Raw genomic sequence first — 13,276 nt, forward strand, 5'->3', positions numbered from 1 at the left:
CTTCAATAGTGGTTTTCCCAGGGGGCCTTCCCGTTCATGAACAGGATGTTCTTCCCCAGACGATCAGTGTAATTTCAATTCATTCAGTCGGGTTCTGCTTTTGTGAAAGTGAAGACGGATTGGTCAATGCCATTCTTAAAACGACCTTCTCTGTTGTAAAAGAATCCTTAGGTCCTTCCTAGCCCCTGGGTTTTCCACATATTTCCACATGTTGACTTTCCTTATTTCCTGTCCTTTCATATTCATGTAATTCTTGCAGCACTTTTAATACTACTAGTATGTAGCAGGAACTTTTCTTCTGGCTCTTTCTGTATCATGGCAACAGTTTTTCAACGGTTGAGTTTTTGTTTTAAAATAACAATTCTCTTTCTCACTCATTCAGCCTCTGGTTTGCTCTGACTCACAGATATTTTGAAAAATAACCAGTCTTAGTTTTATGTATTTATTTTTTACTTTCAGAAGTGTTTTACCCAATTCATCTGCTCTTGTACGTTTTGACATGACCTTGATAGAACAGACGCACTTCTTCCGTTAATTGATGACTCACCTCTGTGAGTTTACATCATGTAATACTGAGAAATTTCCCAATCTGAGCACCTTGAATTGTTGATGTGCCTCTCATGTTATTTACTGTCAGATTAATACTATAACTCCATGAGGGCCTTGTCTCTAGAAGTTATATTTCTGGGATTTGTGCTAGTTAGTGTTGTAGGCCAGTGATTAATTCTTCATTGACATTGAGTATGGACATTTGGGCAAGCTCATCTCCAGGCACCGCCCCCACCTAACGTGCTCCTGTGTAATCCCTATCCCAAGTATCAGTCTGAGGCTGAGTATTTTTAAAATACTGTGAGCTTGAGACGCTAATGGACAGTTTGAACACTTGCAAAACTATGTGTTCAGTAGGAAGTTATATATTTGCATATTCCTTTTCTTGTAGTACAGTTGTACAATCAAACAAATTTAACTTTCTAATTATCCAGAGAATGTAAATAAGTGTTCTATCTTACAATAGAAAGAACTTTTTAAAAAAGGGATTAATCTTATTTCTTTGCTAGATTTATTTAAAAGGTTATTTTCCATTCTCCTTGTCATATTTCTTTCATTTTATCTAAAAGTTTCCTTTATTCTTCAACCTCAAGCTCTTTGTCTTTCGAAAATGCCATATTTGCTTGATGAAGCCTCAGGGAAATGATAATGCTTTGTATCCACTGGAAGTGGTCACTTGTCTCGTATTTTATTTGGTCATTCAATTTTTGTTTGAGAGAACAGACATGCATGACATTTTGCAATTTTGTCCATTTTTGAATTCAACCCCAAAACATGTGTTTCCAACTGCATGGCCATTCCATTGACTAGCCCTCCTCATCCCAAGCATCTATCTAAAGTGTTTTTATAATTTTCAGTGCAGGAGGTGTGTGAACTAAAAAAACTTCATTTAGGCTTCATTTATTTAGGTCATCAACGTCAAAGGCTGGTTCATGTATTGATTTATTTTTTATGAGTCTCTTTACAGTCCATTTTCTCTTTTGAAGGAATGCTGTTTAAAGAACTACTTGATCTTATAGAAAAAGTTAGAAATTAATTCAAGCGATCTTTATTGTTATATTCTTTGTCACTCCTCCACTGTAAAAAAGAATCAATTCCAGATATCTTAGCCTATCACTGAAAGAGGTTTTAGTTGGTAGTTAAGAAAACTGGTCCATTCTTTCAGTTTTTCATTTTAGAAATAAATGCATACAATAGGCATGTGAAAACTTAAATGAGATTCTAATTTATTGCAGTCATAATCTCCACATAAATTCTTTGTCAGTTATTTCATATGTATCAGAAATAACTTGGGCTGCAACATTGCAGTAGATGCCGTAGTTTAAAGCAGGGACGTGCAAAAGCCATACAATGATGAGGCATCTGGGCGCCATACCATGTCTGTGAAGCCCTGAGTCACGGGAAAGGAACTAGAATAAAATCACTGCTTTTGCAAGAAGGAGGAAATGTACATGGCATTATAAGCTGGAAAGAGAAGGTTAATGTTAAAAATTAGCCTTGAGAGGTGGTCATAACATTGCTTACCCAGTTAGGTGATTTGGTGAATATATTTGTGTAGAAAGGTTTTTCTCTTTCTATAGAATAGATATAGGTCCAGTTAAGCTGATGATAAGAGAAATCAGATTGCCCATTGATATTTAATACAGAATTAGGATAATGTCTATTAGAAAACAAGTCGGTAGTAGCAGCAGCAGCAGCAGCATCGGTGAATAAGAACAGCTCTGAGACCTCCTGATGTCAGTTGTCACGAAATGCTTTCCTTATCTCCTGGCCCTCTCCAGACCCCAGTGGCCGTCTCTCACTTTGTGGCCCATTCCTGGTATGCTCTGATTTTATAGTTGAACTCCCAGATTAGATTGTAAGGCCCAGAACAAAGCTCCAGCCCTGCATTTGCATATTTGTAATGTTAACTAAGCCTCAACTTCAGTATAACAGCTGTCAGGATGACTACCACATTCTCAGTACAGCCTTAATGAAAAGTAGTGGAAGAAACCAGCATTCGTAGAGTGTCTGCCTTGTGCCAGGCAGTGCGCTAGAAGGCTTCAAATATGATATAAGTATTATTTTAATAATGAAGAATCTAAAGCTCAGAGAGTGTAAGTACTTTACCTGAGATCACACAGCAAGTAAGTGGCAGAACCAGGATTTGCATCTAGATTTCTGTGATTTCAAAAATGTAGGCATTTTCCTTCTAGGATGTTTCTACTTTATCAATTCAGTTAATTATATATATATATATATATTTTTTTTTAATGAATAAGCAATGCTTATAGTATATTAGGTTGGTGCAAAAGTAATCGCAGTTTTTACCATTGAAAATAATGGCAAAACTGCGATTACTTTTGCACCAACCTAATACATTGTACTTTTCTGTTCATTTCTTCCATTTAATAGCTGTTCATTAGACTTCTCTGAGAAGCTGGTAATACAAAATATTGAAGCCCGAATCTACAATTAAACTTTTATTACTGATTTTTAAAAAAGATAATTAGCTGTAACATTAATGTGTGTTGTGGGGCACAGGGCAGTCACTCAGTGGCTTTTACTAGAAAAACAACAGTGAATTTGAACCAAGTTCTGCAAATACAGAAATCACTAAGATATAAGCAGTTCCGTGAAGTTTGCAACCACCTAAAAGGATAATAAAGTTTTCATTCTTTATAACATCAGCATTGTTCCTACTGAAATTAAAAAGTGTGGTCAAACACAGTCACTGAATCAACCGTTTTCTTTCTGGGCAAATGTGGCATCTTCATTCACTGAGAGAAAATGGTCACCATGAATTAACTTGGGCAGTTCGATGGGAAAGTTACCAGCGTTTTTGGCTAGGATGGGGAAGCAGTGAGTGAGTAATTCTCTTGGCCTGATTGGACAACTGTAAACATAACCTTCTCCCCCCCTCTTCTCAGCGATTTAAAGCTAAACAAAATGAAAGTCTGTTTGAAAAGCTTGCTGTTGGTGTCAGAGCCGTGGGATTTCAAACCTGGGTTTTCAGGATGCCTGAGTACATGGATCCTCGAACACATATCCCTTCATTATCTCTACTGAATGTAGCTGATGTTAGGGGAAGTTCTGTGCTGGAGACAGGGAATCTCACAGCACTGGACTCATGGAGGGTTTTTCTTTTGTTTTTTAGGCTTTTTTTAAAAAAATGGTTGGTTTTTGCATGTTAAGGGGATTCTAGACCTCTGGGGTAGGCAGAGTTCCAGTGGCCTGTGAAAGGGAAAAATGAGTGAAGTTTCCTTACGACATGACTCATGTGTTTTTTTCTCATCATTTCTCGTTTTCTACTTTCATCCTGTCCACGTATTTGTGATTCAGAGATGTCCTGCAAACGGGGACTGCTGGGTTGGTGCACTGCCGGCTGGCTTAAGCATAACTGGAGTTTTTCTGTCCTACCCTCTTTTCCACAGAGAACCTGCAGTTTTGGAGGATTTGACTTGACGAATCGCTCTCTGCACGTTGGCAGTAATAATTCTGACCCAATGGTGAGTAGCACCAGAGGAAAGCAAAAAATATGGATTCAGGCGATGAGGTTGACAATAGTTGACGATTGAGTATCTTTGAGAATTGATACTGGGTACTGTTTTCCTTGGTAATCCTGAGTCACGTTTGGAAAAAAGCTCTATTTCACTTACCTTACAGACTCCACTGTTCCATGTGGAATGAATGATGACCACTCTCACTGCCATCTCCTTCCTTGAGTAGCACAGTTCCTTTAATGCCTTTGCTTCCGGTTTTCTTCAAGTAACAAATCCAGATAAGTCTGGCCTCTGTGGTCTGAGTCATTTTGCACACGGCCTTTTCTTCTTGCTAGTTGCAAGCATGTAACTACTACACACACATAGTGCCATGAAGTGGAGCCCTGTGATTTGGTCCCCAAGAGTATGTGCTGGCATTTTGGAACACCAGTCTTATTATGGGCCCAGTACCTGGCCCCGCATGGCCTATACTAAGCCTAGGGTTTTGTGGTCTGGGGTGTCCTGGAATGAACCCAGTCTCTGTGGGACCAAAGCAGACCAGATCCCTCAGGGGTCTGGTGTCAGGCCCAGGTGTCTGCCCTCTCAGACCTGCTTTGGGGTCATAGTCTAGGGACAGGCCACCACAGTGGCACACAAGTTTTGTTTCCTGAAATTTGCTTTCTCAGACCCCAAGGGTGAAGGTGAGTCTTTTTTTTTTTTTTTTTTTTTTTTTTTTAAGATGGAGTCTTGCTCTGTAGCCCAGACTGGAGTATAGTGGCACAATCTTGCCTCACTGCAACTTCTGCCTCCCAGGTCCCAGTTAAGCAATTCTCCTGCCTCAGCCTCCCGACTGGCTAGGATTACAGGTGCACGCCACCATGCCCAGATAATTTGTGTATTTTTAGTAGAGATGGGGTTTCTCCATGTTGGCCAGGCTGGTCTTGAACTCCTGACCTTGTGATCCGCCCATCTTGGCCTCCCAAAGTGCTGGGATTACAGGTGTGAGCCACGCGCCCGGCCTTTGGTGAGTCTTACATGTAGTTTAGCTTGTCCTTTGCATTGTGTCATAAAACTGTAAAATGAAGATTTCATGTTTCATATTTGTTATGATCAAGGGTCAGCTAAAATACCCACCTGGGATATATATGAAATGTTTTGAAAATTTCCTGGAAGAGAATTAAACTATTTTATTTGGCTATCGAATTATATTGATTCTTAAGCCAATAGTTTTCTGCTGTCAATCTTTTTTAGAAATGAGAGAAAATATGATTTTTTTTCTTTCTCAGGGAGAAGTTTGTTTTTTAAAAAAATGCAAACTAGAATGAGAGATGACCACAATCTAGCTCTTTAAGAGAGAGAAATTTACACACTGAGTGCTACAGTGATGGAAATCCAATCAGATGTTGCTCTTCTAACGACTGAGCTTTCACCATTTGTTCTAACCTCTTTCTCCAGGCAATTCTGTAGTATTATCCCTTTATTCTCCCCCATTGCTGGGATTACATGAACATTGGTTCATGTAAATCACTTTTTTTTTTTTTTTTTCTCTGAGAGGGAGTCTCACTCTGTCGCCCAGGCTGGAGTGCAGTGACGCCATCTCGGCTCACTGCAAGCTCCACCTCCCGGATTCACACCATTCTCCTGCCTCAGCTTCCTGAGTAGCTGGGACTACAGACGCCCACCACCACACCCAGCTAATTTTTTGTATTTTTAGTAGAGACGGGGTTTCACCGTGTTAGTCAGGATGGTCTCAATCTCCTGACCTCGTGATCCACCTGCCTCAGCCTCCCAAAGGTAAATCACTCTTTACTGATGAAATGCAGCCCCCTTGGATGTTAAAAATAGTGGGAAAAATGTAACCTGATAAGAATGTACTAAAAGTAAGTAAAATAAAAAGTGACTCACATCCCACTTTAAGCAAACAAAAATAGTCAATAAGCTTTAATTTTTAATCAAAGAGATAAATAATAGCACTGAGTTAACACAAGAAAAACGTCAAGATCCATGAGGAATGCCAATATTTCTGAGAGCTAGGATGTTAATGGTTTAAATAATAAAACCTGTTCTTCATTTTCTGCGACCAACAATACTTGCAACATTTTGTTTTACAGGGTAAAGAAGGAGACTTTGTGTACAAAGAAGTCATCAAATCACCTACTGCCTCTCGCATCTCTCTTGGGAAAAAGGTGAAATCAGTGAAAGAGACGATGAGAAAGAGAATGTCTAAAAAATACAGCAGCTCTGTCTCTGAGCAGGTATGCAGCTACCTGGTAGAATGTTCCCTTGGTTCTTCCTGACAAGAAAAGCTGAGAATGGCCCTTCTGAGATTTTAAATGGTGCTAAATACACATACTCCTTGGCATTAACCTGCTCCAAGTCCGTGCTTTATTTACGTAGAGAAACACTGAATTCAACACATGTTTATTAAGCACTTTGGGCTGTTCAGCACCGTGCTTGGTGCTGGGAATACAAAATACAGAACTTGCCTTCTGTGTACAGACAAGAGAGACAGACATGTAAAGAAATGGTTATTCTTCAGTGCACTAAGCGTTGTAAATTTGAATACAAAGGAAGGATTTTATTTTCTAAACTATGCCTTGCTACCAAATGGATGTTACCTGAATCAAACCTAAAGCTTTTTTTTTTTTTTTTTTGGGCAGTAGACTTGTCGATCATAGCATAAGTTGTTCTAGAAGCACATAGCCAGTCTAAGAAATAAACTCAAAGTTCTTCCTGGGTACCAGGCTTTGGTAATAATGTTTCAGAGAGGGGTGTTTTCCCTCATTTGCCTTATCTGTAGCCATGAAGGAAGGTATCATAGAATTGATTTTTCCCCCCTGGATCTATAATTTCATTGCTAGAGAAATGACTGTTTCTGTCTTAATTGCATGGGTGGAGGGAGTAAAGATAGTTGGAGAGCTGGGCCTCAAGGTAATTATGACCATTCAATTTTCAAGACACTCTCCTCCAGCACCTGTATAGCACTCATTTTGTAGCCTGTTGAAGTTCCTGTGTAGGAGCTGGTTGTCTGCTTGAAATATGTAGGTAATGCACTTTATCTACCAAATAAAAACAGCAGGGAAAGCAGACATTTTTGCTCAGCTGCTGCTCTCTGGTGGGCACAGTGAGCTAAAACCAAGCATCGCCCCTATGCAAATGACTGAACATCACCAGCCTGCCACCCACCTCACTTGATTCAAACAAAGCCTGCACAGCAGCTTCAGTTGATTATAGTGGTTCTCACGGGGAAGGGGTGAGAGGCTATCATTTTGCTCCCCCATGGACTCCAGGGCAATGTCTTTCGATGGTCAGACTGGGTTGAGGTGAAGTGGAGTGATATTGCTGGCATCTAGGGCAGCAGTGCCCAATCTTTTTGCACCAGGGACTGGTTTCGTGGAAGGCAATTTTTCCACGGAGCTGGTGTAGGTGGTGGTTTCAGGATGATTCACATGCATTACATTTATTGTTCACTTCATTTCTATTGTTATTACATTGTAATATATAATGAAATAATTATACAACTCACCATAATGTAGAATCAGTGGGAGCCCTGAGCTTGTTTTCCTGCAACTAGATGATCCCATCTGGGGATGATGGGAGACAGTGACAGATCATCAGGCATTAGATTCTCATAAACAGCGTGCAACCTAGATGCCTCGTGTGCACAATCCACAATAGGATTCGTGCTCCTACGAGAATCTAATACCACCGCTGATCTGACAGGAGGTGGAGCTCAGACAGTAATGCGGGTAATGGAGAGTGGCTGTAAAAACAGATGAAGCTTGGCCTGCTTACCCGCCACTCACCTCCTGCTGTACGGCCCACTTCTTAACAGGCCACAGACGGGTTCTGGTCCGTGGCCCGGGAGTTGGAGAATGCTGACCTAGAGGATAGAGGCCAGGGACGCTGCCAAACATCTTAGCATGCACAGGACGGTCTGCACAGCAAAGAGCTGTCCATCAAAATGATCAGTGCTCAGGCTGAGAAACCGTGGCTTGTTAGACCTGCAGGAGATGTCTGGACTGCCTTCAGTATGTCTTATCCATGATTTTTTTTTCTTTATTCTTTTCATTCTCTTGTCTTTGTGGGTGACGGAGTGATAGTGATTCTATATTTCTTCCCAGCAATGAAGCAGTCAGCATGCTAGTGAGAGCATGCTACTAATTGAAAGCATTTTATTAAATTTGCTTTTCCGCAAGATTGCAACAGCCACTAAAACTCTTAAGCTTATGTTCAAAGAGGTTTTCTGCTTTATGAATCATAAGCATAGAATTTTAATGTCATTTTGGCATTTTTCAATAATTTTACTACCATATAGCAATCTTATGTGCTTAGTTCTGTTTTTTTAAAGCAGCCATTTCACATAAGTTAAGGAATAAAAGAAATAACTGATCATTATAAATTTTCTGTAAAGCAAAAATAATGGAAGGTTTTATGTGGTTTTTTTTGTTTTTGTTTTTGTTTTGAGACAGACGGAGTGTCACTCTGTCACCCAGGCTGGAGTGCAATGGTGTGGCCTCGGCTTACTGCAACCTCTGCCTCCTGGGTTCAAGCGATTCTCCCACCTCAGCCTCTTGAGTAGCTGGGACTACAGGCACGTGCCACCATACCTGGCTAATTATTGTATTTTTAGTAGAGATGGGGTTTCACTACGTTGGCCAGGCTGGTCTCGAACTCCTGACCTCGTGAGCCACCCACCCCAGCCTCCCAGAGTGCTGGGATTACAGGCATGAGCCACTGCGCCCACCTTGTGTGTTTTTTTAAAAAAACTTTTTAGTAAATATACCAACCATTATGGTAGGGATATTTGTTTTCTCTGTTACTGCTATATGCCCAATACCTGGATTAGTGCCTGTTATTGTAGGTAATTCATAAACATGTGATGAATAAATTAATAATTTTTTAAAGCGTTTGAAAATATATCAGAGACCCACATTTACTATTGCTGTTTTTCAAACTGCGTGCTTTTTTCAGAAGCATTACAGAAGATTTTAATGGGAAAAAAGTTACTTATTTTATGACGCAGAAAGGAGGAATGAATTTTTTTTTTTTTTAAGGAATTCATACTTTGGAGCTTCAGTAACTTCCTAATGTCAGCTCTAGTTTTCTTTGTTGTTTTTGAGGTCGCTTGCTCACTTTCCTCACATTGAAAGCACTAATGTGTGTTGGATCAGAAGCTGCTGTTGCTGATGTCCTCAGATGTTTGCAGGACCTGCGGAGCTGTGTTAAGGCCCTTCTGATGATTCGGCAGCATGCAAATAGCAGGTTTCATTTTAGCTGGTTTTGAGCTCATGTGGCTGTGGCCATATGTAATATGCCAGAGACTTTTCTATTTTGGCAAGTAAACAATTCTCACTGCAAACTTTCTGAAGTGTGATATTGTCTATTGATATAGCACCACGAATCAAATAAGCATGCTATACTCAAATGTGCAAATGAGGAGCCGCTGAGAGGATAATACTTAGCTACTCAAAATGCAGGAAGTACTGCTGAGTCACTCCCATCAGGATTCTGGTGTGAAAGAGATTTCCCAGCTTTTTACTGACAACACTTTAGAAAAGTGAAAGAAGCTAAAACTTTAGAGTAACATATGGAAATTTTATTGTAGACTGGAAAATAGTATGTTTGCTGTATATGTGGGTTTTAAATTCATGTTTCCTTAGCCAATGCCAATAATTTGTACAAATAGAAATATAAGAATCTAGCCAATTTTTTTTTCCAGGAATACACTTTTTTAAAAGTGCACGTTTCCTATCCAAGTAGATTAAATATCCTCTGACTACACTTCCAGGTATTCCATTAATCATGGATTGTACTTGATCTACATTTGAAGTCCAGCCTTGCTACTGGGCTTTTGCGTATGCTGAGTCTCTAAACCTTTAAGTATTTTGTCTGTGTGGTAGACAGATTTTTTTTTTCTTGGAGATTCCAAGACTATCTATTCGAGAATGAGAAATAATATTTGAGTGCTTAATAAATAGTGACATTGGCCACGACTTTAAAAGTAAGCGAGGATGTAAGTTTAAGAGGAGGAGAATATTGGTTATAGAATCAAATATGGGTATAGATTGATTTGATTGATTTCGTTGAAGGCCAAGTCGCTGAGAATTACAAAACAACACCTGTCCACTCTGATGAACTTCTTCATTTTGTTGAAACCCATGGCAGGACTCGGGCCTTGATGGAATGCCTGGCTCCCCTCCGCCTTCACAGCCCGACCCCGAACACTTGGACAAGCCCAAGCTCAAGGCCGGGGGTTCTGTAGAAAGTCTTCGCAGTTCTCTCAGTGGGCAGAGCTCCATGAGTAAGTCAAGTTTGTCATTGTAGATTATTTTCTTTGGAGTTAATATCTGACATATACTGAGCACTAGGTTCAGGCAATTTCAAGGTGAATAAGACCAAGTCCTGCCCTTCAGGTGCTATTAGAGAATCAGACCAGCAAACTCTCTGGACTCAGAGTCATGTTTGTTTATTAGTAGACATGCAGCAGCAGCAGCCCAAAACAGGAGGTGATGAATTTTGATCGGAGACAATAGGGAAAGCATCTCAGAGGAAGGATCTAGAGAGCAGGGGGAATAAGCCAGGGAGACAAAACACATGAAGATGACCAGCAAAATAAAGGGAGTGGGGAAGGGAGGGGAATTTTATATGTGACTGATAAATTCGGGCCAATGGTAGTTGGAGTTGGCTGAATGGTATGAAGGAAAAGATCAACTTTTTATTTTATTTTTATTTTTGAGATGGAGTCTCACTGTCTCCCAGGCTGGAGTGCAGTGTTGTGATCTCAGCTCACTGCAGCCTTCACCTCCCTGGCTCAAGGGATCCTCCTGCCTCAGCCTTCCGTGTAGCTGTACTACAGGGTCATGCCACCACACCCGGCTAATTTTGTTGTAGAGACGGCGTTTTGCCATGTAGCCCAGGCTGATGGAACTCCTGGACTCAAGCAATCTGCCCACCTTGGCCTCCTAAAGTGCTGGGATTACAGGCGTGAGCCACTGTGCCCCGAGATCAAGTTTAAACCTACCACTTTAAGCTCTTTCTTACCCTTTTGGGCAAATGACATGACTGCTCTGAATTTGTTTCCTCATCTGTAAAATGGTTAGAGAGTGTGTGCATTACCACTGAGAGGTCACGAATGTTAAGAGCAGAGTCTAGTGCCTGGCCCTGCAGTGTCCTCCACGCGGGATCCTCCGTGCCACATGGATTCCAAGGTCATGAGGGTAACTTGCTGTGAGTCCCCTGTCCACTGAGGAGCTGAGGGATAACACTCGGAGAATTCATAACTGGGCCCTGCCCTGGTCCTGACAGAGGGTTGTGGCTCAAGGCTTCCTTTCTCTGGGCCTTCATTTCCTAATCTGCCATACCTTCAATACCTTTCTGCTTTGCTGGGTGGGCAATCTGGATCTACCCGTGTTCTTCCTATGTTTCCTGTACAGGCGGTCAAACAGTGAGCACCACTGATTCCTCAACCAGCAACCGGGAAAGCGTCAAGTCGGAAGATGGGGATGATGAAGAGCCGCCTTACCGAGGCCCGTTCTGCGGGCGTGCCAGGGTGCACACCGACTTCACCCCCAGTCCCTATGACACAGACTCACTCAAGCTCAAGGTATCTCTCTCCCTGGCCTCAGAGCAGCTAACTGGGCTCTTCCATTTCTCTAGGAGGCTTTCTTTCCTCCTTACTGTTGAATGCTGGGCTACTATGGTACAGACTGGACAGTATCTTGGCTACCTCGATCACTGGTCTCCTCTGTAGTGAAAAACAGAACAAGAACCAGCCAGCCCTCGAGGCAGAGGGAGGGTCTCGTGTTAATCCCTGGGTTATCATCACTTCACCCCTCTGACCTCAGCTTCCCTCTAGAATTCCTATTGCACACCCTCCCTCTCCCCACCTGGCTCCTGCTCCACACACCTGGTTTCTCTGTTTTCTCCATCTGAAGAAAGATTTCTGCCTTCTGTGTGCTCAGAGGTACCTTTATGGGACAGATGGGGTTCCACAAAGTGTGTGCAGCCATGACAGGGCCGGGATTGCCACTGGTTAGGACAGGTGGGAAGTGCCTCCTCTAAGAAGTGCGAGCCCTCTGAGGAGGGAAGGTGTTCAGAGTGCCGGGCGGGCAGCCTGGCTGAGAGCACCAGGGGTACCCCAGGCACCCCTGGTTCTGCAGGGCAGGAGGGTGGAGGGGCTGTGACCGGGGGCCTGCGTGGAATTCCGTACAGTCAGAGACACCTGTCTGGCCTCTGCGGAGCTCACAGTCACATCCTATGCAGGTCACTCAGAGGGGTGACTTGTGGGACCCCAATTCTGGCCTTTGTGGCATCTTCACTTCTGCATGACCTGTGTATCTGACAGATTCTTGATTTGTACGTTCATGGAATGTACCTAATGGAAAGATCTTTGCTCCCTGGGCCACAGAAAGGAGATATCATCGATATAATCAGCAAGCCACCCATGGGGACCTGGATGGGCCTGCTGAACAACAAAGTCGGCACGTTCAAGTTCATCTACGTGGACGTGCTCAGTGAAGACGAGGAGAAACCCAAACGCCCCACCAGGAGGCGGCGGAAAGGACGACCACCCCAGCCCAAGTCTGTGGAGGATCTCCTGGATCGGATTAACCTAAAAGTCAGTCGCTTCTGATTCTTGTCACACGCTACTACCTCACTGCCTTTTTCTCTCCTACACTAAGCAAGTGAGGGCATTTTTAGGGTAGGGTTGGGGCTGATCTGTGTGGTCCAATAAGGGCAGCTCGTTACTGTGATGAGCATTCATTATTCTACAGAAAGAGTTAGTTACCAGTTTTCCAACACTGCCCTTGACCTCAGCTGTGGGTGATAGCATAAGCCCCGGGTCAAACCTTGCTGCTGGAAGAGCTGTAGGCAGAAACTCCTGGCACCTTGATCGCAGCTAGCTCCACAGGAGCCACGAGGAAACTCTGCGCCCACCTCTCTCCCACCATCACTCCAAGCATCTCCTAGCATGAGTCTGCAATGAGAGATTATGTTTCCTCTTTGCAAAACTCTTGATCCCGAGGACTTAAAAGCTGGATTTTAATAGCTCTGTAAGTGGAGGAGGAGTCTCCTCTGTTGTGGGCTCTGTGGAGGTAAAGGAATTAGCTCTTATCAAGAGTACAATTATAGTGCAAGCCAGCAGAATCCATCACAGCCTGCAATGTACATCTTCCTAACCCATGATTAATAAAACACCCTGCTTGCCTACTAAGCCAGAGGACTGGGATGTACAGGATCCATTGCAAATGATACTTACTAAT

The 13,276-nt window shown here is 42.4% G+C and overlaps 1 protein-coding gene across 9 annotated transcripts in view; it reads left to right on the plus strand.

The window, feature by feature from the left end:
• SASH1 (SAM and SH3 domain containing 1) overlaps nucleotides 1-13,276 on the plus strand; it is a 283,948-nt gene that overhangs the window by 253,347 nt on the left and 17,325 nt on the right. For all 9 annotated transcript variants that reach the window (XM_024357457.3, XM_009452183.5, XM_024357455.3 and 6 more), the window contains 5 exons: nucleotides 3,963-4,037; nucleotides 6,122-6,265; nucleotides 10,179-10,314; nucleotides 11,447-11,616; nucleotides 12,421-12,630. In XM_024357457.3, coding sequence (XP_024213225.2) covers nucleotides 3,963-4,037; nucleotides 6,122-6,265; nucleotides 10,179-10,314; nucleotides 11,447-11,616; nucleotides 12,421-12,630 — 735 coding nt within the window. The remainder of the gene's footprint in view (nucleotides 1-3,962; nucleotides 4,038-6,121; nucleotides 6,266-10,178; nucleotides 10,315-11,446; nucleotides 11,617-12,420; nucleotides 12,631-13,276) is intronic.

This window comes from Pan troglodytes, chromosome 5 (assembly GCF_028858775.2).
Source record: "Pan troglodytes isolate AG18354 chromosome 5, NHGRI_mPanTro3-v2.0_pri, whole genome shotgun sequence".
NCBI classification, from domain to species: Eukaryota; Metazoa; Chordata; class Mammalia; order Primates; family Hominidae; genus Pan; species Pan troglodytes.